The following is an 18341-nucleotide window of genomic DNA, read 5'->3' as shown; positions in this document are numbered from 1 at the left end:
ACCCACCAGGGAAAACAGGCTTTTGTGAAATCAACCCAGATGCTACCCACAATTCCAGGGCCTGGGCAGCTGTTGGGGACACTGGGCAAAGCTCGTCCATTACAGAGGGTACATCACCCAAGTCCCAGGCCTCCTCCTTTCACAGCCAAGGAAGAGATTTTTCTTCTTGGTTCCTCCCTTCCTCCTCCATCACCCAGGCTCCCAACAAGAGCAGAGAGCTATTGAGAGCAGGAAACGCAAATCAAGATCTATTGCAGCAAGCGCTTGCTCCTGGCTCTGAAGCGTCTGCCCATCTTGCCTTCTGACCCAAGCAACCTTGGCCACTCAAAACTAGCTCTCTGCTCCCCTGTCTGACAGATGGCACAATTAAGTCTTCTAATCCCTCTCCCCTGCCCCTGCCACACACACACACACACACACACACACACGCGCGCGCGCGCGCGCACACACACACACTACACCTCCCACCCCCATACACACGCACAATGCGTAAGGCAGCCTGAGCCAAAAGAACAGTAATTACCACCACATTGCACAACCCTAGGAGATAACACACCTTGCAGGATCCCCCAGGAAAGGTTTGATCTCATTTTACAAATGCACCCAGAGTGGGTGTCAGCTTTGAAGTCAGGAGACCATCCATGTGTGGTTCTAAAGATACAGGTGAAAGGGGAGAAATCTGAAGGTGGACCCAAGGACATCACAGGTGGAAGGAATCTTTAAGGCCATGTGGTTCAACTCTCCTTTTACAAGAAGGAAAGCGGGGTCTCAAGATAAGTAGAACACACAGATAATCCCAATCCAAACTTCCTACCCATCCATCCACCCATCCACCCATCCACCCATCCATCCATCACACAAACACTGACTATTTTCCATATGCTGTCAGGCACGTGACCAGGTGCCCACCCACATTTGTCTCCCCTCATTCCCTGTCCCACACTCCAGCAAAAGAGGCTGGATTACCTGAGGCAGCCCTGCCTCTCCCTGCTGTTTTGCACCTCTAGGCTTTTTCTCATGCTTCTTCCCCACCCCCACCTGAAACATCACTTCCAACTTGTTTTTACCCTAGGCTAACTCTCATTGATCCCTTAAAACTGAGCTCAGTGTGTTCTTAAGTCAGAGGGCCACAAATGACGTGCTTCTACGCCATCCCAAGTGGTCAGTTTGGACACGTTAGGGAAAAGCGTCCTTTTCTCTAGCTTGCTGTCCAGAGCGAAAATGTTCTTATAATTATTGTATGAAAAGGTACAGTGGCTCCAAGGTGATGGCATCTGCTGGAATTGTACAGTGTATAATCGCCCAACCATAGCAGAGGCCCTGTCTTAAGAGTCCATTTTCTGTGGTCTCATAATACTTCCCTCTGATCTGTGTCTCTCGCACTAGATTCTAAGCTAGACCAATACTAATCTGAGTGCCTAACACGGAGAGGTTCTGTCAACTCAACAAGCATTCATGTAACGCCTAATAACATTTTTCAAAGTGAATGTTAATTGCTCATTTGTCTGTGCTCTTCACTAATTTACAGGCTCCTTGAGAGCAGAAACACTTCCCTTTTTATCTCTAGTGTCTAAGATTCAGTAGGTGCTCAATAAATCTTGATTAGAGGGACGAGTGAATGAATGAATGAATGAATAGAGCAAGCTTTGAAGGCTCTAATTAACTCAGTTCCAAGTGCAGCTGGGGGAAACAGGAAACACCAAGTATTTTCTAATGCAGATTCTGAATGTCCTTACACAAGCTTGATTGCTATTGGGGCTTCATTCTAGAATCCCCAGATGGCAGGAGAGAGGATGGCTCAGCTATTTCCTCACCTAAACTCTATTGCCTCTTGTTACGATCAGGTGTTCTCTCTACTGGTATTCAAATAATAATAGAACTAATAAGAATATTAGTATCTAGCACATGTAGTTTACTAGATCTCAGGAAAACTTTTACGCACCTATATCTATAACTCAGGTACTCTTCTAAACAACCTTATGAATCAGATACTATTGACATTCTCACTTTTCAGATGAAGAAACTGTGCATACGGGAGTTAAGTGACTTGTTACCCAAAAAGTTGAGGTTCTAACATGGGCCATCAGGCTCCAGCATCCACTATTTGCTAACTGCTGTTATGGCCTTGTCTCCAGAGGACCCCTTTGAACCAAGAAGCCTGCAATTTGGAATCCTACCCTGTGTTCCCATTGGGTTCCATCCTTTCTGTCTTCAGACAGCCTGCCCAGAGCTGCTGAGTTCCATCTTGTCCTCACAGATCCTACTGAGTGAGAGGATGCTCATCTCCCTTGCCGCTAATCATTGGTTCAGGACAATCATCACTCTCAAAAACAGATACAAGAGTCTTTTTTCTCTCACCGTCAGAGCCCTGTCTCCCAGTGCTACTTCCAACTGCCACACAGTGACTACACAGCATACCATGTTGGGAGAAGCCAAGTAACTTGACTCTGCAGTGGCCTCTCTCTTTTTTTGATTTAATAAAGTTTTATTTTTCAAAATGTACAGTTGGTGGGACCTGTTCATGCATCTTCACCAGCAGCTGGGGCATCTCAACCCATGGTGTTTCTGGTGTAAATTACTTGAGCTCTATGCTTTGAAACCAGCTTAAAAATCCTTTACTAAGGAGCTCCTGAAGGGCTGCCCTGGCCAGGGCCCAGCCGCTCCACGGTATGTGGGATCTTTCCGGACCGGGGCACGAACCTGTGTCCCCTGCATCAGCAGGCAGACTCTCAACCACTGTGCCACCAGGGAAGGCAGTTGGGAACTTCTTTACGGAGTTTCTCATATGTTGCTTTGTCAAACAAGACTAGGTTATTGAGCTTGTCCCGAACTTTGCCTTTGGACCACTTCCTCTTTTTGGCCTTGCCCCCAGATTTGTCCTCTGTCTTTCTTCGCTGACTTTCCGGCATCCTTATTCTTCTTGTGGTCCTTGGGCAGCCTAGTGAAGCCGGGAGAGCAAGTGCTATCACTGCGCCTCGCTAAGATCAGCAGTGGCCTCTCTTTAATGGGTTTGCCAAGAGGAGAAATCTCCAGAGCTAAAGCAGTTTCTGGGAACCAATCCCAAATTATGGAACTAGGCAAAAGCAGCTGCCTAGTCCCTGATTCTGTAATAGAATCTTTTCTTTCCCACATGATAGGTGAAAGAAAGAACACAAGGGCATGTCAGATGGGGTCTGCCATGGATACGGCTCCTCGGGTGCCCACGATGACAGTGAAATGAATTACCAGTCACACCTTCTTTCATCTATCTATTTTGCCTCCAGCAATGTTCTCTACTGGCCAGTACTAATTTTTATCTCTTGGTGTCTTCTACTCAGAGGGGCTTTTTCAGAAGTTTTCCTGGTGAAACAAAGGGTAACGGGGAAGCTCTTTGCCCTGAAGTGCATCAAAAAGTCGCCTGCCTTCCGGGACAGCAGCCTGGAGAATGAGATCGCTGTGTTGAAAAAGTGAGTGGGTCCTAGGGTTGGTCGAGTGCAACCGTGGGAATCACAACATTTCCTTCACAAATTACCTTCGAGAAGGACTGGGGCTGAATTTCCACACCCAGAGGTATTACTCCCTTTGATTGAGCTAATGGGTCAGTTTGATCCATCAGCTATATTAGTTTATTAGGCATCAAGATCACGAGGATGAAACCAACAAAATTCCTTACCCTCAGGAGCTCGCATTTTGTGAACAGAGTCAAAAGTGCCCATAAGTAGCACCAGTCCCATTGGATGTGAGCCACACAGCAAAAGGCAGAGTTCAGAGGAGACAGATGCAGGTTGCCTATATGTGTGTTTTCACGAGTATGTGTTTTAGGTACATTTTCAAAGAAGACAGACCTTGATGGATGAGTGGAATTTTGTGGAGGCAGGAGGGGCAGTACAGAAAGGGAAGTCCAGCCAAGAGAAGCATAAAGTTTAACACAGAATCATGGACTGGCAAGGGATGTTAGGGGAGAGTTAGAATTGGAAACCCCTGAATTGAGAGTGAGTACCGTCAAGGGACAGGAGATGAAACTAAAATGGTCAAGTGGAATCTGTTAATAAAGGGTCTTAGATGCCATGATAAAGAATGTTGACTTTATTCTGTGGGCAAAGAAAAGTCATCAAAGGATTTTAAGTCAAAAGTCCCAGGATCAGATTTATATTTTAGAGCCATCCCTCTTAAACATGGTGGTGGAGGATGGATTGGAGGATGCCAGCCTAGAGGACAGGAGACCAATTGACAAACTTTCTCAATAATCGAGGTAAAGGGTGAGGATGCAAGCAAAGGTAGTGGCAAGATCACGTGGTGGTAAGAAGACTGGGTTCAAGAAATTTTTCAGAGAGAGAAGTGATTAGGTTTGGGGGTGGGCTGGTAGGAGTGTAAAAAAGAAAAGCATTAAAAAGACCCTGAGAAAGTAGGATCTCAAAGAGATATTTGTACACCCACGTTCATAGTAGCATTATTTGTAATAACTAAACCATGGAAGCAACTCAAGTGTCCATCAGTGGATGGACGGATAAGCAAAATGTGGATATACATGCAATGGAATATTGTTCAGTCTTAAAAAGGAAGGAGATTCTGCAGTATGTTTGCAACATGGATGAACCTTGGGGACATTATGCTACATGAAATTAGCCAGTCAGAAAAAGATACATAGTGTATGATCCTACTTATATGAGGTACTTAGAATAATCAAAATCATAAAGACAGAAAGTAGACTGGTGGTTACCAGGGGCTGGGGTCAAGGGATAATGGGGAGTTGTTGTTTAATGGGCATAGAACTTCAGTTTCACAAGATGAAAACAGTTATGTGGATGGACAGAGGTGATTTTTGCACAACGATGTGAACGTATTTGATACCGCTGAACTATACACTAAAAAATGGTTAAGATGGAAAAAAATTGTTCATCATGAAATAGATCAAAGTGTAAATAAAATACATATGTATAGTTTAAGAAAGAAAAAAAAAAGACCCTGAGATTAAGCTGTTATGTTAACCGTCATATCATTACTTGGGATAGCAAATGAAAAGGATGTGTAGGCTGAGAGGAAATAGAAATTGGTTGCAATATAGTAAATATAAATATCCACCTACCTCTACATATATTGAATAAATATCCACCTATCTCTACATAGAGGTAGGTGTCTGGTAGGACGTTAGAGATGTATGTCTGGGCTTCAGGGAGATTAGGGTAGAGACTGTAAACTTATTGAGAGCAAGGACTAAGATGGTCTTTCTTATCATTGCATCGTAGTCCCTAACAGCATAGGTGCTCAATAAATATTTGTTCAGTGAGTAAGTCATCAATAAAGTACTGTTAGCATCATCAGATTATAAATGTAGTTGAATCCATCATGTAGCCACTGCATGGGGTCTGTATTTTTTTTGATATCTTAAAGATGCTAGCTACTATTGTTTATGTGTTTTCTATTTCCCCAGGCACTGTACTAAGCTATTTACACATCTTATCTCTTTTCATCCTGATATAATTCTATGGGAAAGATGTACTTTACAGACAAGGAAATTGAGGCTTAGAAGATTTGAGTAAACCAGACAAGGTTACCCAGCTAATAAGTGCCTGAGTCAGACCTGAAATCAGGTCCAACTGACTCCAAGTCTGTTAACCCTTGTGCTGCACTGCCTTGAGTAAAACTTCTTAGAGACTTTTCTCCTGGATGGGCATGCACAGAGATGCTGCCTAGAAACCAACCCTGCAGCTAATATGATTATTCTGCTTGCCTCAGCCTCTGAGTAATCCCAGACAAAGGTAATCTAGGGCAGGGTTTCTTGACCTCAGTGCTATTGCCATTTTAGTTTTTTAAATATCTTTATTGGAGTATAACTGCTTTTCAATGTTGTGTTAGTTTCTACTGTACAACAAAGTGAATCAGCTATATGTATACATATATCCCCATATCCCCTCCCTCTTGCGTCTCCCTCCCACCCTCCCTATCCCACCCCCGTAGGTGGTCACAAAGCATCAAGCTGATCTCCCTGTGCTATGCAGCTGCTTTCCACTAGCCATCCATTTTACATTTGGTAGTGTGTATATGTCAGTTCTACTCTCTTACTTTGCTCTTGACATGTTAAACCAGCTAATTCTTTGTTGTGTTGAGGGCTCTCCTGAGCATTATAGGATGTTTAGCAACATGCCTGCCTCTACTCACTAAATACCAGGAGCACTTCCCCCCTCCCCAATCGTGACAGTCAAAAATGTCACTAGATATTGTCAAAGATCCCCTCAGGGACAAAAGAGCCCCTGCTTCAGAATCACTGATCTAAGGCATCCCACCGAACTGAGCATGTCAAAATGAGCATCTATCTTACTTCTCACAATATCCTGGAACAATAATTTTGCAGCACTCCCTCCGTGGTTACCCATGAGGAGCCTTAGCTAACCAAAATCCCACCTGTTGAGGGATTACACTTCATGCGATGTTTCTGAAGGAGACCTGGATACCCATTTTGTAGGATAACCTAGTGATCGATGCTCCCCTAGCCTCCCTCAGTTCTTTTAACTTTCTCTTTTGGTAAAGTTTAAAGAGATTCCTGGAGTAACAATGAAGTATTTGTTCCCTGAAGGCACGAGGATCAATTACCCATTCAAAAATATGTACTGAACACCGTTCTGGGAATCTTTTCTCTGGAATTTCTTTGTGACCGCCTACTTATTAGGAAGGCTTCACAAGGACGCTATCTTCCTACACATTGTCAGCAATAGTCTCTGAAAGAAATAAAAGTCCAGCTGGGCTAGATCTGCATTCTTTGTCTGGACAACCTGAACCATATACCTTTCTCCATTACCCTTACTCTTCCTCAGGATCAAGCATGAAAATATCGTGACCTTGGAGGACATCTATGAGAGCACCACTCACTACTACCTGGTCATGCAGCTGTAAGTAGAAGGTGACCTGCTTCTCCGCACATGTCTTGCGGGGCCTTAGAGGACCAGAAGAGGTTGGTCGGTGATGAGGGAAGGATGGTGATTAAAAGACAAATCAAGAATTAGTGCAAGAGACCCTGAAATGCCAAGAGTTCCTTCTGGCCATGCATGTGTTCTGAGTGGACAGAGGGGTAAAACTAGGGCTGATGATTGAGTTGTTATGTACCAATGTAACCTTACCACTTGTTAAAATATTTCCTACCAGTCAGCAAATAGCTGTGGCCCTAACCTGTCGATCCTTCCCTGCTTCCCTATACCCCCAACTTTCTGGACCTCCCCACAACCCTACAATTGAAGGGGTAATGCCTGACATAGCAGGAGGCCTCCAGAACCCTTCTCTGGCACCATAGCTTGAGTCCATTTTGACCAGTCAGTCTATGTCCTCTTAACGGGGCATTAAATATTTTAACATCCTCCAGGGTAAAAGTACCATGGGAGTAGAAACCACAGGTAGAGAGATATCAATTCAATAGAAAGAATGACTTTCTCAAAAGAGAGGCACCCAATGCTAACAATAAGCTGATATTGTGTGTGTACCCATGTGTAGGACAGAAATGGTACCCCATTAGAAAGGAATCCATGTCACTGTCATATCCAAATAAGAGCTATGCCTCAGAGTGACTGCTATAGGGCTGGTCAGTGCTCCTGAGGGCTCAGCCTTAGGCTCAGAGATGCTTCTGTGTATAAAGTACACACACACACGCGCGCGCGCGCACACACACACACACACACACACACACACACACACACACACACACACACACATCACCCGGCCATCAGCACAGCTGGATGCAATGTTTTTGACTGATAGGCTGATTCCTCAGAAATGTTAATGAGCTAACTCAGGCTATTAACTCCTGGGCTCACCTGAGGCCCAGTGAATAGTGGTAGCAAGCAGTCAAGGGAGTGAGCTTGGAAGGGCCCAGAGCAGCACTAAGAAGTAAGCAGGGACCATGTGGCACCTTAATGAGGTCAAGTCAACAGAATTAGCACACAGTCACCCAGGTAGGAAGGTGGGCGGGTTTAGATGTCACCAAAGTACGTCAAGCCTCCTAGAGCACCAGCTCCAGGACCCAGGGCATTCTGAGTCAGGAATACCTGTGTACAAAGAGTATCTTTCTCATGGGCCTCTAGCTCCCATAGCAGAGCCCAGAGCTTCAGGACAGAAACAAAAGGAGTAGGATGGTGTGCATTTTGATTAGAGAAATTCTACTTCCTTATTGCTGCATGGTGCTGTCACGTGTGCATATTCACAACCAGTGTCACTTGCAGAAACTACAGGGAATCAGGTTGCATCATAATATATAGAAATAGTAAGAAAGTGTCAAAAAATAAAACAGTCTGTCTTAGGAGGGAGTGAGTTCTCTGCCACTGATGTGTTCCAGTACCGTCTAGAAAACTTGGCAAAAATAGTGGAGAGAACATTCAAGACATGGGGGTTGGACCTGACCTTAAAGCTCCTCTGAATCCTCAGATACCATAACATGTGAGCCTAAAAACACTATTACTATTAGAGTTACTATATGACTCTACCTCATAATTTCAGCTTTAAGTATCTCAACTTTCCAAAATGAGGAAAGAAATCCTGGCATAAGCCCTCATCTGCAACTTCCTTCTCTTTCCTACTTTGTCTGATTTCAGCTTCACCTCTCCTTTGCATCATGGCTTCCTGTGTCCTAGGCCAGGAAAGAAGGCAGCTAAGATAAGAAATGTGTCCACAGGAAGCAATTATTGGCTTCCTTTTTTTTTTTTTTTTTTTGACGTATAGTTGACTTACAATGTTGTGTTGATTATTGGCTTCTTGCAAAACCCTAACCAGAAGCATTTTGCATTTAAAAAAAAAGTTTCCAGGGAGAGGTCAATGGTTGGCCCAAATAAATGACTCCCTAGTAATATCATTCCAGGTACCCAAAGAATGTGTTCTGAGGTTGGAGTAGTTCTCCCTGCACCCCTCGAATCACAGTCTGTGGGCATTTGCCTGTTCCACCACAGCTGTGTCCCCAGGGCTACAGAACAAATGAATTCATGTCCCTTTGACCTGAAATAAGTACTGGATTCCTGCACTTGCCCCTGTGCCCACAGTGTTTCTGGTGGGGAGCTCTTTGACCGGATTCTGGAACGGGGTGTCTACACAGAGAAGGATGCCAGCCTGGTGATCCAGCAGGTGTTGTCAGCAGTGAAATACCTCCACGAGAATGGCATCGTCCACAGAGACTTAAAGGTGCCAAGGCGGGGCCCTCTCAGTGGGAAACAGGGAATGACCCTTTAGGAAGCTGCATGAGTCATGAGAAGTCTAAGCTCTGTAAAATGAGAGGGTTAGACTAACTCATCCCTCAGATTCTAAAACAAATCTTGGGTGACTGAACAATCATTGTTCATTTGCACCTCAGCCTTTTCCTGAACTTTTCACTAAGCCTCACCCTACTAGGATACCAAAATAATCCACACATTTCTTGAATTTAGCCACAGTCAAATTTAATAAATACTTATTGAAAGCTAACGTGGTCACAGACACCTACCAGACTTTAGAGAGATCAGAGAAAATAAACTAAGGGTTGGTTTCCTCAACAAGCAAAACAGTCTTAGGGTAGTCAGGGATGTGAGGAGGAAGGGTTAGTACATTAATAGTTATAAAGCTAAGCAAAGTCAGGGCCAAAGCCAAAACTCAAGGTGCTGGGTTAGAGGGGTTGAAGGTCTGGTAGGAAGAAGGAAGGAAGAATGGAGGAAGATTAGTCTGGCTTTGAAGTCAGGAGCACAGGATGCTGCTCCCTAAGAAATTATGTATCGGGATAAGGAAAGTGATGCTTGTTTCAGGTGATTATATCCTGCATTACATGATATTTCTCTTCTCCCATAGCCTGAAAACCTCCTGTACCTCACCCCTGAGGAGAATTCTAAGATCATGATCACGGACTTTGGTCTCTCCAAGATGGAGCAGAATGGTGTCATGTCCACTGCTTGTGGGACCCCAGGCTACGTGGGTGAGTCTAGGAAGAGAAGGGAGGTTGGCCAGTTGGCTACATTCCACCACATGGATGTTATTCATGAAGAAGGATTGTTGTAAGGAGACAGTGTTCAATTTCAGGGGTGATCCTGGTAGGACAGTCACTTATGAGGTTTAGGGCCAGCCAATCCATCTGGAACTACCCCTCCTGCTCACAAATCCTACATCTTCAAAGACATCCTACCCCTGAGCCTTCCCACTCCTCCTGTCTATACTTTTGCTCTCACTTTTGCAGAAAGACTTCCTGCCTTTATCTAGACCAGGCACAGAGAAAGGATCACAAACGCAGAGATCAGTAAATTGCTGAGAGGTTGGCCACTAGACCTCCTTCTACTTCCTTCCAGTCTGGAGAAGACCTCAGCCCCCCAACTGGTGGTATCCTGGAGGCACAGTGTTGTGTTTGAATCTGAGGAACTCAAATATGGGTTCCCAAATATATACCCAAGAAAATACCCTAGGAAACTGGCAGAAGTGGGGCCTCCTGCCTAACAACCCTATAGGCTTCCAGGGCCCCCCAAAAGGTGAGAGCAGGCAGGGTACCAGGAGAGAGCATTCATGGGATCTAGGAGGTAGAAAGCCAAAACTCAGAGCATCCACTACTGCCCTTTCCCTCTTAGCCACTCATCACCTGGTTGGGGCTGGGAGTGGGAAGTACAATGCTGAATCAACAGAGGAAATCTTCTCTCTCCCCAATAGAGAGGTTGGTCACTTACCAGCACGTACTGAGTCCATTGGATACAAATCCCTGGTATCTGGGATAAATGCAGACAGCAGCTCACTACTGCCCTAGAGCTCCCAATCAGAGGAAGACATGGCCCATTCCCTCACGGAGCTCTTGATCTGATGGGGTAGACTAAGCCCTGCCCTCAGAAGGTAACAGAGACTGATGGAACAGTTACTACTCGATGGAAGTCCTCAATTAATGGAACTTCTGCTTTCAGGGAGATCCCAATCTAGTGGGAGAGACAGCCTTTACCTTGCAGATTTCCCTGTCTGAAAGGAGGCACAAGGTCCCTGTACTGGGGGTCCCCCAGCTGAGTGGGGAGATGTAAGCCCTGCCTCCAGAGAGTACTCAGTCTAATGGGGAAAACATAGCCCTGGAGAGCCCCAGTCTGATGGGGGAGTCAAAGGCCCTGTCATGGGAACTTTCAGTCTGATGGAGGAAGATTTAGTCTGCTGGGAAAGACACAGTCCCTGCCCTAGTGGAATTTTCAGTCTTAAAAAACAACACTATCCCAGGGGCTACGCTAGTCCTCTTCGTTAAGCTGCTTCCTGACATTTGTCCCTCACCCCTCAGCGTTTTCTCTTGCCCCTGCTCACTTTGACTCTGCCTTTGGTTTGCTGCAGCTCCGGAAGTGTTGGCCCAGAAACCCTACAGCAAGGCTGTGGATTGCTGGTCCATTGGCGTCATCACTTACATATTGTGAGTAGAAGCTGGCATTGGCTTAGTTCCTGAGGAATCTCAGAGCCTGCTCACCCTTCCTTCTCTCCTCCCCATCTCAGCTCCTTGAGCAGCATCCACCTCCAAAGCACGTGCACGTACCCATGCACGCACACGCACGCACACACACACACTTACGCACACAGCTCCAAAGGCTCTTGTCCTGATCTCCACCAGGTTATAAAAACAGAGCTCAGTGTGAACCCACTGTTCAGCCACATGGCACTCCCTCTTTAAGCACCCCACCCCCATTTACTGTATATAAATGTATTGAGTCCCACTCAGTTGAGTGACCAATAAAAGAGGGAGAAGCCAAGCTAAGCTTAGAAGTGGCAACGTCAGCCCAAGTGGCAACATCAGCCCAAGGCAAAATGATGGCCTGGATGAACCCGAACCTGGTCACCGCTCCTCTCCACACGTTCTAAGGCTGTCCCTTCCAAACCTGCTCACCGCCTCTTCCCCAGCATCCCTTCTCACCTATAGCAAACTTTGCTCTTAGGAAAATAACCTGAGATTAGTCATTGACTCCTCAGTGTGGATGCATTTCTCTATTTCCTCAGCTTATGTTGAATAATGCCTCTCTTCATTCATCTACTCAACAAATATTCAGCGACTGTCTGCTCTGTGCCAATCAGTGGTTTAGGTACTGAAGAATGACGAACAAAGGAGCCTAAAAAATCCCTCATGAAACTTACATTCAAGTGGACGTTTCTACCATCCTTCTTAAAAATATTTTATATATCATCTGAGAGTCAGGGGAAGTATGTGGAGAGGTGGTGAGGGTTTGGGGGATATAATGTTCAAAGAAGCCTTTCAGGGTGGCCTGTTCCAAGCTTTGACTCCTTCATAAACACTTGACAAAACCTGCATCATTCCTGAATCAGAGGCAGACCCATGTCCTGGTCACACTGCTGGTGGGGACCTTTTTGTTGCCTACCTGAGTATATAGTGGGAGGCTGGACAGAGGGGAGAGGTTGGCCCAGGGAGGATGGGACCGTTCAGCAGCATGTACCTTCCTATTCCACTGCAGGCTGTGTGGGTATCCCCCCTTCTATGAAGACACTGAGTCTAAGCTTTTTGAGAAAATCAAGGAGGGCTACTATGAGTTTGAGTCTCCGTTCTGGGATGACATTTCTGAGTCAGGTAAGACCAGCCAGCGTGAAGGACAAAATAACAGGCTCAAGGCAGAGGCTGCCAAGAGACAAGAGCTTTACAAAGGATGCCACTCCTGGCTCTTGACCGTCCCTGGGGAATCTAACAGAACGGGCTCCAAGGAAAGTGGAGAAATCTTCATCTGGGTCAAAGGCCAAGTAAGTGATTCGCATCTCAGGTTCATGCTTCTGTTTTCCTGGAGGCAGAACCGCAGTATGTCTGGTAACAGCGGAGCAGGTGGTTCAGATGAGGGGCCAGGAGGGCAGAGCCAAGCACAAGGGAGTGTTCCAGGCAGGAGTGGCAAAACCAAGGCCAAGTTTTGCCTTTCACCTATCAAACTCAGGAGTCTGCAACGTCTGTGTGTGGGAAGGTTATCAGTGTTTGTTGTTGGGTCCATTAAGTGGGGATCAGAGCTGGGATAAGCTAGCATTCACACGTGTGCCCATGTGCGGTGCTGGCCCCTGACTGGTGCAAATGTGCATCCGCATGACATCAGTCACGTTGGTGCCTCGTACCCAGAGATGTATCTACAGTGTTGGGTGGGTGACACGGCTGCATAGAGCCTTTCTGGTGGTTTGTGGTGGGTTGTTGTTAGGTGGTTTGGTTTTTTTCTCTCTTTCAAGACTCTTAAAATTGCCTCTTTGGAAGATGAGCTAAAGATGTTTTCGGTGCCACCCACCAGCCTGGAAGTGAATTTCCATCAGTCATGAAATCTGGTCCTTATCTGTTGTATCTTTGATTGCTCCCCCTAGCCAAGGATTTTATTTGCCACTTGCTGGAGAAGGACCCGAATGAGCGGTACACCTGTGAGAAGGCCTTGAGGCACCCCTGGTGAGTGAGGAATGGGGGGTGGGCTCTAGACCCTCACCTGTCGGTCCGCAAACACCATGCTGACTCGTTCACAGCGTGTTTCCCTGGAGTCTGCTTGCCCTAGCTGTTTACTGTGTGACGTGCAAAGGGCACAGAGCAGATCTAGCTAGAGAAGAAAATAGCATTTAAGTAAGTGGATTCTGACCCAATGGTGGCAGCTGGGTCATGTAGTCAAGTTCAGGAGGCAGACACAGCTAGACAGGTAACTTTGCCCTGTCCTTAAGAGCATCATTTTACTCTGAGGTCAAAGTCTGTTCCATGCAAGGTGCTTTGAGAACAATCACAAAGCAACCAATTGGTAAAGCAGGTAAATAAAGTCTTGAAACACTTCTTTTTTCATGCTACACCCCCGCTGGGAAATTTACAAGCTCCCAGTTCCCACCACAGCAAGCCTAGGTTTTCCCTAACCTGGCCTGAGCTGTTACCTCTAACTTCATTTCTCAGGATTCCCAGCATACCTTCTGTATTCCAGAAAGGCCTAATAGCTGTATTTCTCTCCCTGCCCTCCCCCTCCTTCTAAACCAAGTTTTTTTCCAAATTACACCTTGGGTCATACCATTCTCACCACATCGAATGCCCTGCATTGGATGTAGCATTCTTCAGGATCCAGAGCAGTTTTTGTCCTTCTCTAAAACCCTGCCTCCTGCAATCTGGACAGACCTCCCATCTTTCCTTATCCATTACACAGCGCACCATGAATTATTCTAGTTCATGGCATGAAACAAGGCTTCAAACCTACACTGTAAGTCCCTAGTGATCAGGGCCGAGTCTGTTACTTCTCTGGGTCCCTTAGTACCTAGAAAGTACTGTGTACGTGGCAAGTGTCTGAGGGACACTTAGAGATGGATGAATAACAGGCTGAGGGGACAAGAAAAGGGCAGCTTGTATTGGGTGGCCTTACTGAGGAAGGTTTGCAGGAGAAGGTGGGTTCTGAGCAAAGTTTTGAGCCAAAGGATGGTGACAGCCCAAAGGCCCTCTGACGTGGGGTGGGGGGGGATGGGGTCTGTAAACTTTTTTTCTATAAAGTGCCAGATAGTAAATATTTTAGGCTTTGCTGGCCATATCATCTCCATGGCAACTACTCAATCTGCCTGTTGCAGCTCAGAAGCAGCATAGCCCATAGCTGAATGAATGGGCGTGTCTGTGTTCCAGCAAGACCTTATTTACAAAAGCAGGCAGTGAGTAGATTTGGCCACAGGCTATAGGTTGCCCACCCAGCTCTAAAGCAAGTTTCTAAAGCATAGGCCCCCTATGACCTGCCCGGCGGAAAGAGGAGCCCTGGCTCCAGCCCTTTCCTAGCTCTGGCTGCCCTTGTCCTGAGGCAGTCCACTCAGTTTACCCTGGACCTGCATGCCCAGCCCCTGCCCAAACCCCGCTGAGTCCCTGTAACCACCACTAGCCAGGGGTCCCCTCCACGCCCGCAGGATTAACGGAAACACAGCCCTCCACCGGGACATCTACCCGTCAGTCAGCCTCCAGATCCAGAAGAACTTTGCCAAGAGCAAGTGGAGGGTGAGTTGTCCTCTCCAGGAGGCAGGCAGGCTGTCTAGGCCCTGGAGGCTGGGCTGGGGCGGCTGGGGGAGGGGCTTTCCTTGGGGTCTCCCAGCAGACCCTGGATTTCCCTGAACCCTCTCTGAAATGAGAAGTGCACACATCGGTTTCAAGAGGTCACAGGGCAAAGGGAAAGCTGAAGCCTCACGGCCCTCTGAGGATGGAGACGGCCAGAGACTGGTCTCGTATCTCCTCAGCAAGCCTTCAACGCAGCAGCCGTGGTACACCACATGAGGAAGCTGCACATGAACCTGCACAGCCCAGGTGTCCGCCCGGAGGTAGAGCACAGGCCACCCACCACTCAAGCCTCTGAAGCCTCAAGACCCAGCTCCCCTGAGATCACCATCACCGAGGCACCCGCCCTGGACCAGAGTGGGGCCCTCCCCGCCCTGACCCGGCTGCCCTGCCAGCATGGCCCCCCGCCCACTGCCCCTGGGGGCAGGTCCCTCAACTGCCTGATCCACGGCTCCCTCCACATCAGCAGCAGCCTCGTGCCCATGCAGCGGGGGCCCCTGGCCGTCGGGCCCTGTGGCTGCTGCTCCAGCTGCCTGAACATCGGGACCAAAGGGAAGTCGTCTTACTGCTCTGAGCCCACGCTCCTCAAAAAGGCCAACAGAAAACAGTACGTATTTTCACCCAAAGCCCAAGGCCTAGCCCTGCTCAGCCAGGGTCTGAAAGAACTCAGGCAATGGAGCTGAAAGAAATTGACCAAAGAGCCTCTCCCATTTGGGGGCAGCTCTGTAGGATGGAAGAGCTCTGGATGTGGGGGATGGGGGGGAGGAGGGGGTCAAGGGAAATGCCTCCAGTCCTGTCCCCACCCCTCACCAGCTGTGTGGCCACTGTCATTTCAATCCATATCTCTGTTTCTAGTTTGCTCATCTGTAAAATGGGTTGATTGGATCATACCTGCTCAGCCTGCCCCACAGAGGTACTGTCAAAGTTTAGTGAGGCAACAGGGATTATAAATGCCTGCAGAAAGCTGGGTAGATGTGAGTGGTGGGCGTTAGTTTCCTTGAGTTTCCAGGGCCTCTGTGTTTCAGGGGGACATTGGGGGCTTGGTTATCTCATTCATCTTTTCTATAAAGGCTCGTACTCTCTGAACCTCATGAAGGGAGGGCTGAGAGGCAGCCACAGGCACAGAGAACTATCCCGGCTCTCCTTCCTCCTCAAATACCCCATAGCCCGCTGCTCCGTTTCCTTTCCAGGAACTTCAAATCGGAGGTCATGGTGCCAGTTAAAGCCAGCGGCAGCTCTCACTGTCGGGTGGGGCAGACTGGTGTCTGTCTCATTATGTGATCCCTGGGGCCTGTGTCTGTGTCACTACAATTTTCAGGTGAGGGAACTAGAGGGAGGAGGGCCAGGGCCGTGGGCTCAGGGGGAAATCGCAGTCACAGAGTCTCAGTGATGGGGTCCGAGGGACACCAGAGGCGACAGCAACCCCCCACCCTGAAGCCCCTTCCTCTGCAGGAGAGATAGCTATTCACCTCTTCTCTGCCTTTCCAAACCTGGAGTCTACGCTGCAGTGGGAAGAAGGGAGAGCAAGCCGAGCAACGCCTGATTACGCGCAGCAGACATCTGCCACCTGGGGCAGAGACCCTCACAGAAGGCCCAGGAGTGAGTCTCCAAGCGTGGAGGCCTCACCGAAGCTGTGGGCAGGAGGGGCGGCATCCGAGGCTTCCAGGTCTCCCTGGCCTGCCTGCTCCGTGCCCCCAACCCTACGTGCCGTGGCTCTGCACAGCGTCCGTAGATAGCTCTCACCCGGGTCTGTGTCGTTTGTCGTGAGAAGCTTAATGCGCTGGCCAAGCTGCGTCACCATCTCCGAGCAAAGCCATATGGAGCATCTACCCAGACTCCCCGCTCAGCACACACTGGATCTTGCCTCTCCAGCCTCCGTCCTCATAGCCAGAATGGGCTCATTACTGGAGTGGCCTGCGCATCTGCATGAATGACAGGCAGCTTCGTGGTCTGCTTGTGAGCTCTCCAAGTACAAATCCTAACTCCGGGATTAGCTCCAAACCCGGCCAGCCCACTCTTGGGCTAGCACTCTTCAGATCCACCTCCCTCCCTGCCCCCATCCGAAAGCAGGACCACACCCTCCAAGATGAAAAAGAAAGAAACCCAAAGCCAGGTACCATAAGGAATTATTATCCTGGCCGGATGCCCTCTACACACACACTCGATTAAGTAAAAATTGGAAGTTGGCTGTTGTTTCAGCCAGTAATTCAAATCCTGGTTCTACCCCCCTTTCTCTCCCTGAAAATCAGGCACCTTGTTGTCCCTTCCCAGTTTTCTTGTCTCCCGCTCCCTCCAGCTTTGTGCTCTGTGTTGTGCTGAATAAAATGAACATATTTTTTTCTATGAGGCTTCCTTTGGTTCTTCTCTAAGTCAGAAGCAGCTCAGGGGCTTCTGGGCCTTCTGGAGTGGAAAATGCACGGAGAGCTTGAGGTCAGGTAGCGACGGTAGGGGTGGTCAGGGGACACACAGTGGGCCAGGCACCTAGTGACATGAGCTACATGCATCAACTCATTTCCTTCTCAGAACAACCCCTTGGGGGAGGTGCCACCGGAACCCAGACAGCCCAGCCGGAGCAGCCATCCTCCTAATGCCTGTAATAGATGAACTTGGGTTTGAGGCCTAGCTCTGCCCTGCCTGCCACATCTGTGACCTTGGGGGAGTCACTCAACCTTTTGTGCCTTGGTTTCCTCACTTGGGGACAACAGTGCCACCTACATCATGAGATAATGCAGATGATGTATCTAGGATAGAGCTCAATAAATAATTACTCTGATCGATAAAGACCAAGAGGGCTTCCCTGGTGGCGCAGTGGTTGAGAGTCCGCCTGCCGATTCAGGGGACGCGGGTTCGGCCCCGGTCCGGGAAGATCCCACATGCCGCGGAGCGGCTGGGCCCGTGAGCCATGGCCGCTGAGCCTGCGCGTCCGGAGCCTGTGCTCCGCAACGGGAGAGGCCACAACAGTGAGAGGCCCGCGTACAGAAAAAAAAAAAAAAAAAAAAAAAAAAAAAAGACCAAGAAGTTCATGTAGATAAAATGCTAGCACAGTGTCCAGGCCACAGTTAGCATACAAACGTTCGTGCCATTTCCATATATTCAGAGTACACACACACATCCATTTACAGCTTCTTTTTGAGATCTCTAGAGACACAGAGTCTGGTCTTAGTTCTGCCTCTAGGAGCTGTGTGATTTTGAACAGCTTGCTTCCCGTCTCTGGATTTCTACATTTTCTTCTGTAAACAAGAAACGGTATAGTTGTTCAGAGGTGAAAACTCCTCCTCTGGTCTCTCCAGGATAGACTCCATCAGTTCCTGGAGCAAAGGGGCCCCGTCTCCCTAAGTCTGGGTGATAAGTCGCTAGACTGAGCAGAGTGGGGCCAGGCTACTCTTCACCCACC

At 48.0% G+C, this 18341-nt stretch overlaps 1 protein-coding gene and 1 pseudogene across 2 annotated transcripts in view; one reads left to right on the top strand and one right to left on the bottom strand.

Annotated features, from left to right (window-relative positions):
- CAMK1G (calcium/calmodulin dependent protein kinase IG) overlaps nucleotides 1–17290 on the top strand; it is a 28620-nt gene extending 11330 nt beyond the window's left edge. For both annotated transcript variants that reach the window (XM_059041181.2, XM_059041171.2), the window contains exons 3-13: nucleotides 3318–3446; nucleotides 6792–6866; nucleotides 8997–9135; nucleotides 9772–9895; nucleotides 11266–11341; nucleotides 12390–12502; nucleotides 13264–13342; nucleotides 14806–14893; nucleotides 15130–15554; nucleotides 16138–16265; nucleotides 16400–17290. In XM_059041181.2, the coding sequence (XP_058897164.1) occupies nucleotides 3318–3446; nucleotides 6792–6866; nucleotides 8997–9135; nucleotides 9772–9895; nucleotides 11266–11341; nucleotides 12390–12502; nucleotides 13264–13342; nucleotides 14806–14893; nucleotides 15130–15554; nucleotides 16138–16228 (1339 nt within the window). In that variant the 3' untranslated portion in view covers nucleotides 16229–16265; nucleotides 16400–17290. The remainder of the gene's footprint in view (nucleotides 1–3317; nucleotides 3447–6791; nucleotides 6867–8996; nucleotides 9136–9771; nucleotides 9896–11265; nucleotides 11342–12389; nucleotides 12503–13263; nucleotides 13343–14805; nucleotides 14894–15129; nucleotides 15555–16137; nucleotides 16266–16399) is intronic.
- On the bottom strand, nucleotides 2465–3161 carry LOC131764745 (small ribosomal subunit protein eS25-like; annotated as a pseudogene).
- Nucleotides 17291–18341: the final 1051 nt, after the last annotated feature.

The sequence above is a fragment of the Kogia breviceps genome, chromosome 1 (genome assembly GCF_026419965.1).
Source record: "Kogia breviceps isolate mKogBre1 chromosome 1, mKogBre1 haplotype 1, whole genome shotgun sequence".
NCBI classification, from domain to species: domain Eukaryota; kingdom Metazoa; phylum Chordata; class Mammalia; order Artiodactyla; family Physeteridae; genus Kogia; species Kogia breviceps.
This window is presented reverse-complemented; position numbering and strand designations above follow the sequence as displayed.